The 16,138-nt window shown below is 37.6% G+C and overlaps 1 protein-coding gene across 1 annotated transcript in view; it reads left to right on the plus strand.

Moving 5' to 3' along the window:
• Positions 1–1,150: 1,150 nt before the first annotated feature.
• The window catches only part of RAPH1 (Ras association (RalGDS/AF-6) and pleckstrin homology domains 1), a gene marked incomplete at its 3' end in the record, with an annotated part of 46,608 nt that continues 31,620 nt past the window's right edge, over positions 1,151–16,138 (plus strand). The window contains exons 1-5 of the mRNA XM_010169256.1: positions 1,151–1,270; positions 4,741–4,846; positions 5,715–6,235; positions 7,907–7,924; positions 8,459–8,473. Coding sequence (XP_010167558.1) covers positions 1,151–1,270; positions 4,741–4,846; positions 5,715–6,235; positions 7,907–7,924; positions 8,459–8,473 — 780 coding nt within the window. The remainder of the gene's footprint in view (positions 1,271–4,740; positions 4,847–5,714; positions 6,236–7,906; positions 7,925–8,458; positions 8,474–16,138) is intronic.

Here is a 16,138-nt window from a genome sequence, read left to right on the forward strand (position 1 = left end):
CTGCAACACTGTGAAGTCTTTCAGACCAAAATTTGTCTTTTTCTGAAGACTAGCATTTAGAAAATTTGCTTTTAAAGCTATGAAATGTAAACTGTTGCTTTCTGAAAGCTATGTAGCAAATTACTATGTAGCCCATGATTTGACCAAATCAAACTGTACAGCACATCTGTGTTGTTTTTGGTGGTGATCTGTTCTCATGTCTCTCTGGACATTATATAGCACATCTCTAGGATTTACAGTTCTCTCCCAAATTGTTACCTATGCTGTTTCCCCCCCTACATCCCCCCAAGTATGTAAATTTTCTTTCTCAACCAGATCCTGGATTTAACAGTGTGAATGTACCCAGAAAGGCATGTGTGTCTCAGCCTCATGTAAGGGGCTTGGAGGACAGGTTTGGGGAAGAGAATAGAGGCTTATTTAACAAAAGATTATTTTCCTTTGAGGTAATAACAGATGACTTTTGGAGAATGTTAAGTCTTTATCTCAGACACTCAAATTTGGTGAATGAAGGAGGGTCCGATAGCTGTAGTGGTGACTCTTTGCTTCCAGGGAGGAGTTCCTTTGTTGGGTAAAAGTTGTGCAGTATCACTGAAGTGATCTGCACAGTGTCCAAGATTTAAACTGTCTCATGGGATGTATTGCTGGCATTCTCTGTGGCCTATTTAAGCATTTCTGTTTACAGATGTGTAAAGTCAGCTATTTGCAGTGCAGTGAGACTGCACTTCCTGTGGGTTGAATGGTGTTGCTTAACTGTGGTCAGCTGAATTCCTTGGACAAGAGTTGAATTTTTGTAATGTGAAGTCAATAGACTTTGCCAACAATAGCTGGCAATGAATGCACGTGCAAGGCTAGCATGAAATAATTTCTGATAATGTATTAAATAGTGGACTCCGTTCTTCATCTTTTTCTCCGTGGTTCTGCCAAAAGTGAGCTGCAAGAATGGCTTTGTAATTATCCATTACAGCTTTCACACTAACTCTTTACCTGTGAGCAGGATAATAAACTATGAATGTATAGAATTTTTATAAAATTCATGGACAGACTTGTGGTTTGACTTCAGAACACTTTTTCAGAAACTTAGTAGCTGACATCAGTTTTCTTGGACACTCATACAATTTGAGTATCAAAATTATTTTTTTCTTTTTTTCAGATGGAGCAATTATCAGATGAAGAACTTGACCATGGTGCGGAAGAAGATAGTGATAAGGAAGACCAGGATCTGGACAAGATGTTTGGGGCCTGGTTGGGAGAACTGGACAAACTCACACAGGTTAGGGAGTTTTCAATCATTTTGCAGAATAATTATTTTTAAGTATTACATGTTTCTTTTCAGTTGGATACTAACTGCTTAGCACTGCCACTTGCAGCAAGGTAGGCTGTAGCATGTGACCAGCTCAGTACTCTTGAAAGGTTTCCAAATTTGCTTGCAAATTTCCTCATCTCAAAGTTGTTAAATTCATTTTTCACAACCTGCTAGTTTGATCTCTCCCAAAGGGTATAATTCCTTCTGACAGCTATAGAATTGGTATTTTGTCATCATGTGTATAGAAAAATACTGACTTTAGCTGGCGAGAGGTGGGCTATATCTCCAAACATATGCTTGTACATTGTCCAGCTATGACAGTATTTATTTGTTGCATCTGAACAGCAATAAGGAAGAAGAAAAATTGTGAACGTTGCCACTGTTGACATGGTAAGGTGCCCTGGTACACCTTAGAGGACTTACTGTTATTCCATAGTACTCTTCCTGCATCAGAGGGGCAGCTGATGGGACATCTTCTTTTGGCACTTCCATCTTTCTAGTGCTTTTCCTTTCCTTCACAAGCAGATCTTGTGTTTTGCATGGTATGCCAGACTCCTGGAGTGGTAGGCCATTTCTCTGTGACTGCCTGCTATGGTTTTTTTTGGCCATGTGAGCTGGCCCTCCTGAATAACGTGTTTAATCTTCTCCCTCTTTGTCATGGAGACTTAAGCAAAGGTATGATACCTCAAGTTTTAGTAAGCTAGAGAAGAGGCAGCTTTTCTCATCTTCATCTTATCTAAAGACTGAAGGAAGATTGAGCTCATCATCTGGTAGCATTTCAATTTCAGACTCGTCTGGTTAAATCTCTGGTTGCAAGATCTAAATGTAGATAGCACTCTAGGGGAAAATGTTTTTGGTTTTTTTTTTTTCCTGAACTTGTGCATGCAGGGCAATAAAGATCCTGCTGTTTGTGATGAATAGAAGACAGTGTGAAATATATCTGTGTATCATAATTTTTGAGGATTTTTAAACTTCCTATGAAGGATTTTTAATGGTAAGTGGGAGCTGTTTTGAAGGCATGGAATCTGTAAATGACCTCGACTGAGGATCTTCAGCGGAACACAGTGGGATACCCCATTTTTTTTGAGGTATCAGCAGCCTAGAAATATAAGCACACTTTACTTGGGGCTTACAGCTACGCTATTGACATACAGACTTTACAGTCATGTCTCAATTTATGTGCTGATCCATGCAAAATTCTTAAAACCTACTAACATAGTTAAGGGGAAGACCTATGTTATTTGTTTCTCACTTTAATACTGCTGTACAACACTGTCTGCAACATAGCCTGACATTTGCCCTGTCTTTTGTGACTACTGAGAAATGACATTTCCCCCAAAACTTTGAATAACCTAATGTGGTTTTGTATAAGCAAGTTAATGCAGTTCGTTGTGTCTCAGTTTGTTTGTTTGGAAAGTGATTGTGTCTTGATGCAGCTATCCCAATAAAGTCTGAATAAAGAGGCTTGGTTAGACCTAATGAGCTCCAGAGTGCATTCTGCTGTAGTCTCTGCATTTGTTGCTATTTATCAGCTGGACTCTGAGAGCAGCAGGAGGAAAGGTTTTTTGTCCCCGAGTTCCTTGAACTTTAACTTCCTTTTTAGATTTCCTAAATGTTTATTTTGCGGGGATTGAAAGTAAGACCCAGATTCCTTTCCAGATGGAAGTGTTTTTTAAAAGAGTTGTAATTGTTAAGATGCCCATGAGATTGTTTGAATTCACTTTGCCCTCTTTAACTGTCTAATAAAAGTATTATAAATGTAGTCTTGTGGCATGTGTGAGCAGTGTTTGGCACTGATGCAGAGTGCGTTAACGTTTATCCTGCTCTAGTTATCCTACTCTATAGTGCAGCTTAAATGAAGGAAATCTTACCTTGCTTGTCATGATCATTCAGAACTAAGCTTTTGGTGCTGTTGCAGTTTTCAGCAGTTCGCCAAACTGCTAGTTTAGCATCATAATGTGTCACAGAGAATGTGCTCTGATAATAGTGAGAGCATAACCCATGTGTTTCCAAGGATGTGAAATGACTTAATTATTATTAAATTCAGAATTTTAGATGCTTTTAACTATATTTGCTTTACAGGTGGTCTTTTATGGCAGTCTGTGGGTTCAGTCTGAAGTAATATGCTCAACTTGCCTCTTTTGTCTGCAGTTTCACTGCTGCCTCTAGGGTTATAGACAGTTTGGGGTTTTTTTCAGCTATTTTGTGTGGGACAATATGTAAGCTCTATCAGAGGCACTAGAGGTGAGATTTTTTTTTTTTATTATTTTTTTTTCACCTAATGGAAAACAAGGCTGCAACACTGGCTTCTCCTCGTTAAGTCATGATTGACGTCCCAATAAAGTGATTTAAAAGAAAAAAAAATTAAAAAATCAAGCGAAACTAAGGAGAGAAAGGAGTTCAGCAAAAGTAAATATTAGGGAAAAAAATATTGCATTTGATTTTTATCAAAGGTGTTAGTAAAGATGTAAAAAATTAAAATAAAAAGCTTAGGCGAGAAATTTAGTACTGTTGACACTAGAAGATGCTTTTCTTTCAGACAAGCATATCTTCAGGAGAGCTTTATCAGTATAAGCATTGCTTAAATTAAAGCCCTCTGCAGGCCTGTCATGCCTCAGCGACAGCAAGAGCTAGATTCCTCATGTAATACTTGTCGCTGCAGGGGCAGCAGCTCTGGACCCTGTCATGCGCCTGTTGGGTCACCAGCTGGATGATAGTGCCCTACTGCTTGCTACTTACAAAAATGCTGGTATTTATTATAATATTATATCCATATTAGCCTTCATAATGTAACAATTCAAAGTATTGGGTAGAAAGGTGTCTTCTCTCTCTTTTTTTTTTAAAAAAAAAAAAAAAACCCATATTAGTTTTTCTAAAAAGAACTTCTACATAAAGCAGCTAGAGTTTGCTTTCACAATTTAATATTTTTCTCAGGAAAGGCTTATTGAGAAAAATGTCTGAATTTAGCCCATTTAAAATTTCTTTTAATAAAACAGAATTCTTCATTGAATGCTTTTGTGTGCTTATGCCATGGTTTTTCTTATAAGCTAATGGTGCATTTGTTAGAGAGGGTGCCACAGTTTGAATGTGTTTAGATACTTCTGCAGTTTACTGCAGAGTTTTGACAGGTAAGCCAGCTCTGTTTCAAAATGAGCTAGTATGTAACACCACTTAAAATATTTGAATATGTACTTGGAATATATTTTTGTCCTTTTGATTCTAAAAAAAACCAGAATGTGTTTAACATATTTTCTGTGTAGCATGGCGATGTATGTTTTCAGTCTAAAGCCTGAAAAAGATTTTTTTTTTTATATGCCAGGAGTTTTTGAAAAATTTCTCTTAGAGAAAATTAATTTTTATTCATCTTGAAGATTTGTTTGTCCAGTTTCTTCTCAAACTTTATTCTGCCCTTTTTTTCTTTTTTTTTTCTTTTTTAGAGTTTGGATACAGAGAAGCCTGTGGCACCAGTGAAGAGATCACCTCTCCGTCAGGAAACCAATCTTGCCAACTTCTCATATCGCTTCTCCATGTACAATTTGAATGGTTTGTTGAATTATTTATCCCCTCAAATATTAGTTTATGAAAAAAATCTGTTCCAGTTGTGAATCAGAACATTGTAAAATATAAAGAACATTTAAATACACTTCTAACTGAAGTGAGAACACGTTTGCTGAAGGCATTACTTTCTGATGACAGAATTTTGAGTATCCTAAAGCAGTACCTTTTACAGCACCTAGTATCTGAGAATTGTAGTCTAGTGTTTGTACAGAACGTTCTGGGATCTGATCTCATGAAAGAATGAATTGATGTGTATCTGTTAAATGGGAATAAAGAGCATCTTGCTTCATGGCACAGGATGCAGGAATATAGCTACAGAATACTTTCACATTAAACAAAAGTTGTGTTTTTGCTTAAGATACCTTCCCCTGGTTGTATTACAAGAAGCTTTAATTTAAAGGCTTGAGTATGGGTTTCGTATTTTGTGGTTTTTTTATAAAAGTGTCACATACCTTATATTGCTTTAGCAGAAAATGCTTAGCAAAACGCCTACGCTCTTTTGAAAAGCTGAGGCATGATATTTTACGAATGTATTTTTAGATTCTGTTCACAGGACAGCGGTTTAAACTTTTCAAATGTAATCTGAACATTCATAGATTTCTTCTGTCAGCAAATGTATTTAACCTAAATAGTGTTGTGGTTTTTCTTTAATTGCTCTTAGATTGGTCAAGAGTAGTAATACAAATAAATTTCTGCTTAGCAGTGAGCAGAGATTTTGCAATACAAATGGGAAAAGAAAATATAGCTTGCTCTGCTCCCTTACCCTAACTGTTAAATTTGATAACACAAAGTGAAGAGTTGTGCAGACAAATGAAGTAACTCTGCATGTACTGAAAGCTCTTATTTGTTGCAGAAGCCCTGAATCAGGGGGAGACTGTGGATCTAGATGCCCTCATGGCTGATCTCTGTTCCATAGAGCAGGAGCTCAGCAGCATTGGGTCTCACTCAGCAAACAATGCTGCAGTGAAACACCTTGCCACAGAACCCAAAGCTCAGAAACCAGCTGCTAGCCGACCTTCTGCTAAGCACAGCAGCACGAAAGGATTATCCTCCTCATCTGGTAAGGTGACTAAACCATCACATGCCAACGTATCTTTGGATGACATCACTGCACAGTTAGAGAAGGCCTCTTTGAGTATGGATGAGGCAGCGCAACAGTCTGTTGCAGAAGACACCAAATCAGTAGTTACTACTGCTCAACACAGGAGGACAGCATCTGCTGGCACAGTGAGTGATGCTGAAGTGCGCTCAATCAGTAACTCCTCCCGTTCCAGCATAACCTCTGCAGCTTCCAGCATGGACTCCTTGGATATCGATAAGGTGACGAGACCTCAGGAACTGGACTTGACATCACAAGGGCAACCAATCACTGAGGTAGAGTGTCATTAATTCAAGATTTTTTCTTTGGTTTGGGGATTTTTTTCTGAAAACTTTTTTTCTTTCCCCTCCCTCACCCTTCTTCTCTCATGTTGACACTCCAAGTGAAACATCTTCAGTGCAGTGGGGTTAATTTAAGATGAAGATTACTTTTACATGGACTTCACATGCTGTGACTACTTCTTTCTTGTTGTTTCTGTCTGCAAGGAATCTTTTTAAAGAATATGTACTTTTTTTTTTAAGGGCTTTCCCCATCTCTTCCTCCTCCTAAGCCAGTAATGGATTTTAATATTTTATAGTTAATGTTTTTGTTCTTAGTAAATCTCATATACTGCTTCTAATTTAAATCTGAGGAGAACATGGCTATGGGAAAAAGGAAGTATAACTGATAAGACCACATTCCTGTTACAGTACACTTAATACCTGAAATGTGGAACAATTTATGAGAGCCTATCTGGAGCTATACTATGCTGCTACTTAATATTCTTATTTAATGTATGACAGGGAGAACTATTTGAAGCAATGCACAACACAGGAAAAACAACTGGGCTGGAATACAGCAATAGCAGATGTTCATTTGGGATTTTGGTGCCTCGGCATTGCTTAATCAGTGAGGAAACTTTTCAGTAAAAACACAGCCAGTTTGGGGAATGTTGAGCGTGCTGGTGACTTGTATGAGGAAATGGGGAAAATGTTCTGGTGAGTGTAGAGAACTTAAACTAGAATCTGTCTTGTAGATATATTCTCTGAAATAGAAATGTGTTCAAAAGTCAGTCGTACTAATATGCATGTTCTCTTTTATGGGTGAAAATAGGAACAAGCTGGGCTTATTCTAATCAATAATTAACACTGATTTGAATGAGCTGTGCTGAAAGTGTGCCTCTACCCATCTGCAGCAAAAGTTCATCTCATGTAGAGAGTGAATGATGCAGGCTTGTCAGTATAATGATCAACTCATCAAGGTCACACTTAGATTTAAATCATTATTTGAAATGGTGAGAAATTAATGAGTAACAGTTTAAGTAAAATTTCTTTTTGTATAAAAAGTTAGTGTGCAGTATAGTTTTATTGGAGAGTCTTACTGAGTGAAGCAAAACAGAGGTAGATAGAAACATGTCCTTTTCTCTTTGAAAAGTTAAAATGCAAACCTTTGCATTATTGCAGTAGGCCTGAGTGTTGGAGTCAGCCTATGACAATCATTGATTATATTTTGATTGTCAAGGATTTTCTTTCTGTGGTATGACAAGGCTTATTTTTGGCTTTTTTGGATCTCTGACTGTTATTCATGCTGATTTATCTTTTTTTTTAATGTAGAAAGTTAAGCAGTATTGCATTTTTGTGTCTCAGGCTAAAAAGATTATTGACTTGGATTAGTTGCTTCTATTACTTGTATAAGACAAGAAAAACTTGAATTTTGCATTTTTTAATTTTTAAAAATGCAGGATGATTTCTGCAGTTGATTTTGCAGGTGTCCCTCCAGATCTCAGCCCCTCTTACTTCAGGAGTGGTATGCTTTAGGCATCAGTAAGATTGCTGTTCTTGTCTCCCGGATTTTTCAGTTCTTTGCATGGCATGAGTAATTAACAAACCACCTACTGCACTTCAGTAATTTAATGTTAGTGAATCAAGAGACAGACGTCAAGAAATTAGCTTCCTGTGAAGACAAAGCAATCTATATTGCTGAAAGTGTTGCAGTTGCTTTCTCAGTTGCTTTCAGAGCTCTTAGCCACTGACTGCAAGGCTCAAAATCACTCCCAAAAGCTTTTCTCACAGACATGTGAGAGCTGCCTTTGTAAACCCAGTGATTGCTTCTCATAAGAATGTGGCTATTGTTTCTCTGCCCAGATAAGTTGGTAAGAATGATTCCTTTGGAGGAGGTAGCCAGAAAGTGTCCTCGAGAGCCAAATTCTGCTTTCCTCTTGAGAGCAGAAATCTCTACACACGTTAACAGTGCTGCTTTGGTTTTGCTCTGTTCTTTTTAATTTCAGTAGCCTGGCGAAGATGTTCAACTCTGAGAAATTTTCCCCAAGTTTACAAAATTGGTATTCAGCTATTCAGTATTAAAACTGTTATGTGATGGGATGGGATTTTTTACTGTGAAGCAGCTTTTTTTTTCTCATCACTGGTGAACAGAGAAGGGGAAAATTACATTTGTTTGGAGTTTGTGACAGATGCTGTGGTGCTGGTTTTTAAATGAAATTCGCCTTGTAAATGGGCCAGTGTACCAACAAAGGAGTTTATTTCCTTTTTCATTCATTTAGTGCCTGAAAACTACTGTTTAGAGGTTTGTTAATCTTGATGACTAGGTTGTGAACCAAAGCACCTTTTCCTAGTAGGGCTCAATTCTACCCTCCAACCCACACAGTTGACTTAAAGGTGCTGTTTCTAATAGAGGACATTCCTCTGAGGAAGTAACCTTTGAAGAATACCTAGTACCTGTGTAGGAAAAAAAAAAACACCCCAGTTTTTATGCAGAAAGTGGGAGAGGCTGTTACTTCATGGCCATAGCAGATCTCTTTTGGGACTTGTTATTCTCACATAGTGTTTCAAGTTAACTCTTTTCTTATTACCTGTATTTCTTGAGACTGTCTGTAGATGAGCTGACCTTTAAAATTTTTCTTTGCTGCTATGGCTCTTACAGAAGAGGTCAGTGACTTGGCAGCTCTGCCCTTTTGACTGATCCTTTCTGTCCTCTCCAGGCAGTATAGGTACTTTAAAAAGTCATCCTTTATTCCACAATTTAATGTTATGCTCTTCCTCTTGTGATTCCAATAAAACTGAGTAAAACAGAAGACTGTTTTGATAGGAGGACGTGGTTGTCTGAAAAAGGAAATTAAGCTTTGCAGTTATTAACTTCAGTATTCTATCTTAAAAAAAAAAAATCTGCTCTGTATTTAAGAGCTCTTTGACCTGGAAATATAGGGAAATCCTGTGAAAGAACTACCATGCAGTGGCCCACTGAAGGTATGTGTAGTCTAGTATCCTTGCAGCCTCAACCACAGCCACCAAAATTGGGAGGATATGACTTCCCTTTCACTTTCTTCCTTCCCCAAAGCTCTTATTTACACTGTTCTCATCTCCTTACTTGTCCCAGCTTTGGTGCTTACTGGTTCTTAACACACCAGAAACTTAGCACTTTTATTCTGGGGCTCATTCTGTGTTATTTGGGTGAATTGCATAGGCTCACAAGTGTCTGGTGTGTGCTGATGCGCAGTTGGGGGACTGTAGCCAAGAACTGGAGGCTGGAAGGGAGAACAGGAATACACCTATTGGTGCTAGTGGATTACTCTAATCTTTTTGCCTGGGAAATTTGACAGGCACCTTAGCGTTGTCTTCCTCTTCTTCCTAGCAGTCTGAGCTGTAGGATCTTCCTGGGGTTGAAGATACCTTAGCATCATGGCAGATGATAACTGTGGTCCTATCCTTGTTGTTCTCATTCTAAATTTATCTCAGTACCTCTTTCAGGAGAGCTGACTGGAACTTCCTCGGTTGTCCAAAATAATGGTTTTATTAGTTGCCACCATGATTTGTTTAATTTTCTCTCTTTCATAACAATTCTTAAAACCATCTCTTTGGACACTGTGAACATTTGTGAATATTAATGTATTCAAAGACTATTGCTTTGTAGGCTTGAGATCTGGTCCTGGTGGTACTAAGTGTTGTCTGTCTGCAGTTATGTTCTTATCTTCAGTCTCCTCTAAGCATTGCTGAATAAGAAAAGTTGTTTCCACCCCAACCTCCCGTAGTTTTTGCTAAATTGAAGTTTGCCTTTCACAAAACTATTTCCCAAATCCTTGCTTGAATAGTACTCTTCCTTAAATTGATAGATTACATTTTGTTTTCTGTGCTTTTAATTGTATAATGAGTGGTGTACACTTTAAATCTTGATTTCTGCATGTGAGATACTTGCATGTAGACTGAAGGAGTGATGTAATAGCATGAGTTAAAGGTAGAGGAAGTGAGGACTACATGACTAACTTGTCCCTTCCACCCACCCATATTATCTTTTTCCTTCTTCCTTTCTCCTCTGCCACTAAGAAACTGCCTCTATTTTCAGTGAGCTGTGCTAGACCAGTGGGAGAAGAAAGCAGTGAGAAGAGGATAGAGAACTGTGGTGATCATGCTCATATAGCTAGTTATGTCTGATCGGTGAAAGGATCTATTCATGGACAGTCATTGCTACTGTCCTGCATATACTCAGTGAAGAGGTTGCAGGGAAGTTTGAAGTCTGTCATCTGGTCTGGCACAATACAGCATCACCCCCCCTCCCTCTCAACTTTCATACAAAGGTAATGCATAATTTAGCTGTTGGTAATGCTACATGATTTATTATTATTATTATTTTTATTTTTTTTTTTTAACTCTTACTTAAATTCATTGTAGTTTTAGGCTTGATGTATAAGAGGTGAAAATCATTATAGGGGACTGCCAGTGCATTAAAACTACAGTTTCTTTCCTTCATTCGGCAGAGAAGGTAGCAGTATAGAGTAAACTTTAATGTTTCTTTTGGAGAAAACAAGGGAGCTTTGGGGGCCTGACAGTAATGGTTGGCAGTAGTGTCTTTAAATAGACGTAGAATGCTGGACCTCAGATATTATTTGTAGATGATTTAAAGAACAGTTGGGGTCTATTTTAGATCTTGAAGGAACTAGCTCTTATTTTGGGAGCTCCAAGGTTTGAGTAGTTTTCCTTATGTTCCATGTTTTGTGTGGTTAGCAGATGTGAAGGAAGTTAGTCTCTGATTTGTGAGAGTAGTCACAGATATGCAACAAACAAGGCATGACAGACATTTGTTTTGTGTTTCTTCTAAAGATTCTTAAAAAAATTAATTTTCTGCCAGTTCTGTTATGTCCTTAGCATATTCTGGAGTGTTTCCAGTTATCCTTTTCCTAAGCTGAAAATAGTCAATGGAAAGACTTAATTTGAAACACAATTAGACAATCTCTTCTTCTTTCTTTTTTCCAATTATTAGTCACAAAGTGTTTTTTAATAAGCCAACAGTAAAGGAAATTTGTGCATATCTATCATCTTGAAGCATTACTTTGGCTTCCAATTTTGTTGGCATAAGAAGTCTGAGCCATCCAGTTTTCATATGTTCTTGAAATACATGTAAAATGACTTTTCACTTGCCAGAGTTTTGGAGGCTTTCAAAACATCCTCTGAGGTAAACATATCAGTTTATGAAATATAAACAATACTTAAGTATTTTGGTAATCAGATGTGTTTGGCTACTCATCATGAAGTTTATGCATGACAGTAAAACAGATTTGTCTGTGATGCATTTGAACCCAAAGATTAATAATACTCTGTCTCCAGTGTCTTCAAAACTAGCATCTAAACTTTTTTTTTTCTGCATTATATTTATGGAGTCTGCAAAGCAAATGATGGGAAGGGATTTTTTGGTTTGTTTGGTTTTGGATGGGTTTTTGTTGGTGGTGGTTTTTTTTAAAAAAAAACTTTAAATTGGAATCCAAGGGAGGCATACTAAAAGTTTAAACTACTGCAAATGCGTAGAATCATAGGTTTTAAAAATTGGGGTATAAAGATTTAAAATAAGTTAAAGGGAAGTGGGAACCTAAACACTATTCTTGTACTGGTAAATCTTGATTGTCCGATCAGTGTGTCTGACTTATTTCCTAGCCATGAATTTAAAATTTACCCTGTAGAGAGATCACTAATTAAAGCATAGCAGGAACCATAAAACATGTAAAAAATATATTTATCTTCTGAGATTGCTTGTTCGCTTTGCCTCACACTGATGAATAAGCTTAAAAGTTCCCTCTATGGAAGGAAGAGGAGAATGGATAGTGTGATACATGTCTTGTTTGACACAGCTAACTGGCAAAGCTGGTATCAACTCAAATATTACAGTTATGGTATGCGGTTTTTTCTGGTCTGGTCGTTCTGTGATGTTGGAGTCTTTTATGGATGAGCAAGTGAATGACTCTGCTATTCCAAATACATTTATCTGCAGTTAAAACTGCTTCTTCAGAAACTTTCCTGGTAGCTCCTTGTATGTGGCAGTAGTGAGATGACTGTCTCCAGTAAAGTCAAAGGATGATCAGTTAGAATTTACCTGCTTGACCTTTCTTCCATTGTGTTCTTCTGGAGATACCAAACACTTGATGGTTTCTATTTTCTGGCTGTTCCGACTTTTTTAAGATGAAGGCAACACAGTTCAAGGTTCATCAGCCTTCACTTTTCAGTTGCAGTAGACTCTTGCCTATTACAAGAGAAGAATGTGAGCTGGTGGCAGTGGTAGTCAGCTGAGCCGGTACCCTCTTAAAATGGTTAGACTTCTGTGTGTGCATGTACATGTACTTTTTTTTATTAGTAATGCTAACAGTAAACAGCTGCTGGTGCTGATGGACACTGCAGTCCAGTGACCTTTTTTATTCTTTTAGATTCCTCTCCTGCCTCTTTATGGGCATTGATTAGAGAAGTTGCTGTGTAAATAACCACTTTTAAAACTACATCTCACTGCTTTCATGCCAGTTCCACTGCACTCTAGAAAAATACTTGTGTTTATAGTAGGATTTGTTGAGAAATAACTATATCATTGATACAGATAAGCTAATAAAATGGTTGCTCAGAAGTTGTAACTCTTACTAGATTAATCTGCAAGAGACAAAATACCATAGATCAATGACCAAGTAAATCTAAGCAACATAACCTCTTGGAAGAAGCAGTCTTGGAGCAAGCCACTAGACCTGATTTGAGAAATAAGAATTCTTGCCTTATGATGTTACCAAATTTTGTTAGAAGCACTGCAGGAAGTTGTATGCTTTGGTTGCAGTTTCCAGTGAAGGCATCAGTCTACAAGTTGTGATTAATTAATGGAGCTTTCAAAACAGCCAATTTCTTTGTAGATATACCAGTCCACTTAATACCAAGACAAATTCCTTTACTTTTTCTAGATTAGGGATGAGAAATACTACATCTGTAGGAAATTAGCAACAGATTATTTGTTTGTCCTTAATTCAGGTTGCCAAAAAACAAATTTGGAACAGATGACAGAAATTAAGAACACAGCAGCCAGTTATGGAACACTAAACTCTTAAGAGCGGAAAAGAATTTATGCAGTTTTCTTTAGCTGCATATACATCTATCTTAGAGGATGAAAACTAGGGTTCGGCAGGTTTGTAAAGGAGTTTGAACTCAAAACATGAGACTGTGTTCTGAAGAAACAACTAAGAACTGGCCTTTTAGCTGTGTCAGTTTTGCACATGCTGGTTTGTGTTTAGTCTGTGATAGTATATTAAAAGTACTCTGCAAATAAAAAGAAAAGTCTTTGTTTCTCTTTAACCAGTTTTACAGCCTTTATTCAGTTTCCTGTGATAGACATTTACTAGTCTCATGTTTGTGAAAGTTATTCAAGATTTTTAGACCAGCCACATCAGTGGTTTGCTTTATGAATTGAGGTTTAATTTTTTTTTTTTCATATGACTTATCTGCTTTTAACCAAAAGTATAGATTTGTGACTTTAATTCCCCAGCTGTGTATACCCGTTCTCTTCTGGTAATAGATCTTTGGATGATTTGATGCCTACAGTCATTTCGTTAGGACTGATTCATAGTTTAGAAGTCAACAGACATATAAGCAAATGTTAGTTAATACAGTCACTACTTAGTGTAAAAGTCAGCAGATTTAAACAAAACCAATTAAAGCTATGTGTAATTTTATTCCTTAGGTACTTTGATGTCTTGTTTTCTGTGCTGCAAGTAGAGCCCTTCACAGGATGAAGTATCTGATATTCTTCCTCTAATGCAGTTATGCATGAATTAGTTGTACTAAAATTTGGAGAGTTTTTTTCCCCCTTCTTTCAGTCTTCCACTTATTGCATCTGTCTTTGGATAGATCAGACAACCATTTTGCATTATACTCCATCTTATTTATTTATCCTGTTATTATTTTTTTTGTTGTTGTTTTGGAAAATTCCACTACTTGAAACCTTCTCCCTGCAGACAAACTGTTTGGGATTTCTTGTTTGGTTTGCGCTAATTTGGCTCCATGCTACTGCTGAATTGGACAGTCTTGCCCCATCTTGTATTGGCACTGGTGTTTGTGCAGCTGCCTAGGGATTTCGGTCAATTTGTGCTCTCCATGAAAAATAATCCTCCTGAATTAGTTGTTCATTGATCCACTGGACTGCATGGTCAAAATCACTACTGTCCTCACAAAGAGATGTGAGAGCACATGGTTGGGGAAAGTCAGGACTACCTCTTTCTTCTGGCACTTCAGTCTTAAATTTCTTAAAACCAGTAGTGAAACTGAGCCCGAACTGAAATGTTTACTAGCTTTTGCACTCCTTTCTGTCCTGCTGTGTCCCAAGGAACTTGTGTTTGACAGGGAAGCATCACAACCTGACCTGGGAGGTGCATGGACTAACAAATAGTGTACCTCATGCACATGGTGCAGCAGTTTCTTGATCTGAAAATGTCCACAGACATTTGCTGCATGTTTCACAAATTGCAGCAAAGTTCAGTAGGTTTAGACTGTAACTGTCAGAACTGACATGAAGTTATAAGCATCCCCAGCAGTTAAGAAATACTTGCTGTGAATTAATGTTTTTTTCCTTGATTGTTCAGGGTTTTTTGTTTGTTTGTGGGTTTTTTTAAGTTGCAAAATGAAATACTTGGAGTTAGGAAATTCCAGTTGCTTGCAGTGAAATGGAGTTGCTTGAGTTCCAGGAGGAGGGTTGGGCACTTGCAAGTACAGAGTAATACCTCCAGATTCTCACTTTCCATGTCTGGTTCCAATATGCTCTGCAGCAGCCTGGCATTGCAATTTAAAGAAGGCTGCTGTACTCTCGCACCAGGGACCCATGCGTTCTCAAACTTGACAAATCTTCTGTTCAAGGCTAGAAGTGTGCAGTCCAGTTGAAGGGCTGGGCAGTGCTCTGAGGGAGGATGCAGCCTTGAGGTTTTTTTAATTGTAATGCTCCAGACTTACTGAGACTTTATGAACTACAATTTTAATTCTAAAGGCTTATGCTCAGATAAATTTGGGCAACTTCCCATGGGACAGCACAAAGCAAGTCTTTGAGGATGATCTTGCCAATAATCTATTTCATGGTCAGACATGCAGAGGTCTTTAAAAACATCTATATTTTAAATGAGATACATCTTCCTTTCCTCGCTTGGAAATACTTCATCTAATGTAAATGATGAGTAATCATCCTATCATAGTAACCTGTGATGGAAAATTTCTATCTTAGTTGTTATACTTGGCAAAATTTTTATAAGCCACTGAAAACACATCTTGTATGTGGAAGTATCAAGCAACTCTGTTATCTAATGGTACTGCTTCAGTTTCTAAGTGTCTGTTTTTCTTTTCTGCGGTTTTGATAAGAATAAACTGTAGCCCCTTTTGCATCTGTCAAACCTTAACTGTGTAGCTTAGTTACCAGAATTAACGTGCCTGAAAGAAATCCTTCTATACCTTTGAAGGAAAAGGAGCAAGTATTGGATGACACACTGGAAGTCTTAGGCATTCTGCTTTTTATTAGCATAATACTTGATTTCTTTATCCCTTATCCCTTAACTTCAGAAGAAGCTTGTCACTACCGTGAATATTGTGCGCTGAGCCACAAATGTCTCCCCACCTCCCCACCCCCTTTCCCTTACTGAAGATTGTGGAAATACAGAAATACTTCTTCATTTCTTTTTTTAATGAATTACGGTATGCAAGTGCTGCTTCTTATAGTACTTAGTAATTGTCACTGGAGTGTATTATGTTATTTACTGGCATAGGGGAACTGACATGGGAAGCAGATAAACTTGTGTAAAGTCACAATGGTTTTTTTTATGTTAGCAGTGTTTAGAGAATTTAACTCTCAGTTGCTGGAGTAGTGAGCAAGTGGTTGTGCAAAGAGAATGTTACCTGGGTTTATTTTCTGAT

The sequence above is a fragment of the Antrostomus carolinensis genome, unplaced genomic scaffold (genome assembly GCF_000700745.2).
Source record: "Antrostomus carolinensis isolate BGI_N321 unplaced genomic scaffold, ASM70074v2 scaffold1196, whole genome shotgun sequence".
NCBI lineage: Eukaryota > Metazoa > Chordata > Aves > Caprimulgiformes > Caprimulgidae > Antrostomus > Antrostomus carolinensis.